General features: G+C 32.0%; 1 protein-coding gene across 1 annotated transcript; it reads right to left on the minus strand.

Moving 5' to 3' along the window:
* Window positions 1-500: 500 nt before the first annotated feature.
* On the minus strand, window positions 501-1247 carry LOC129579759 (uncharacterized). The gene is made up of 3 exons (XM_055469926.1): window positions 1111-1247; window positions 920-1014; window positions 501-793 (listed from the first exon to the last, which is right to left on the minus strand). The coding sequence occupies exons 1-3, from the start codon at window positions 1151-1153 to the stop codon at window positions 608-610; spliced, it is 324 nt and encodes a 107-aa protein (XP_055325901.1). The 5' UTR covers window positions 1154-1247; the 3' UTR covers window positions 501-607.
* Window positions 1248-1290: the final 43 nt, after the last annotated feature.

Here is a 1290-nt window from a genome sequence, read left to right on the forward strand (position 1 = left end):
TCGTTAGCTACAGATTTAAATTTTCCCCTAATCTATGTATTACTTAACTAGACACAAAGAATAGGTAACGTTAGACTATATCAAATTCAAATAAATGTGTGTACAATGAGTTGTTCGCAAGTTTTCTTATGTGTATTTATTTATTTTTTTCATTTGCTTGGCACTCAGGCACCACTTTGATTTGTGAGCACATCGGACGACAGATTCTTTGAAACAAATCTAAAGTTTTAAATATTACCAAAAATGGTCATTGAATTTGTCGTTTAAAACTCATGAACTCTGAATATTTATTCACGCTTCGAAATTAGCAACGATTTGATTAGAAAAATTGAACGTCGAGTTCGGTTTTTCGCCAATTTATACATATAAGGGCAAATCGTCTGCATGTTAGAAACTGATTGGATGCTAGACAAAAAAATAGTAGAATTGCGTACATTCAAATGGAATATTTCACCCAAAAATGGCATGTTTACTTCTTGTATGTAAATAAAAAGTGTAAATACTTTTGGAAGCAATTTATTTCCAATAAAATATTCAATATTGATGATGGACCAAAGAAAGTAGCATAGAAATGTCTTTTTTTACAATATAATGCATACGACAAGACTCAAACTGATGCTGCTGCTGTCGGACAATAATCAACTAGAACGCAAACCTCTATCGCGCTAATTCCCTTCTTCATCTTCGATATGATTTCCTCCATTTTTCCTTCAAATCTTCCGATGCAATCATCTTTGATTTTTCCTCCCATAACAGTTGCACATCTTTCGTGTACATGATCGATGACATTTTGCTATTAAATAATACGACATCAAATGAATTTAACAATTATTGTGTTTTGTGTGTATGTGTGACGCAAAATGCGAAAATTTAGTTGACAAAATTTTAGTATTTCGATATTATTGAAAAGTATACGTACTTTCGATGCGCTCGGTCCGATATCTCTTAGCATGGCGTCCATTTCCTTTATACAAAATTGGCAATCATCTTCGGCTTCTTGCTGCATTGAAAGGGCTATAAAATGGATTAGATTTTATATGTTTTTTCTCCTTCAAATAACACAGCATCCATTTTCTAACTTTGCTGAAAAATGATCTTAAAAAAACATACCAAAGAGTAGAGTGCCACAAAGTACGAATATGGCTAACTTCATTGTATATGGAAAATTGTATGTTATCACTAAAAATTCCGAAAATACTAAACGATTGAGACAAGAAAATCGCTTTATATATGTGCTAAATGCAATGGATTTTCTTTAATTGCATGAACCATAAAGCTTGATCGATCAAT

Source organism: Sitodiplosis mosellana, unplaced genomic scaffold, assembly GCF_009176505.1.
Source record: "Sitodiplosis mosellana isolate CC-2019 unplaced genomic scaffold, AAFC_SMos_1.0 Smas_scaffold_6521, whole genome shotgun sequence".
NCBI lineage: Eukaryota > Metazoa > Arthropoda > Insecta > Diptera > Cecidomyiidae > Sitodiplosis > Sitodiplosis mosellana.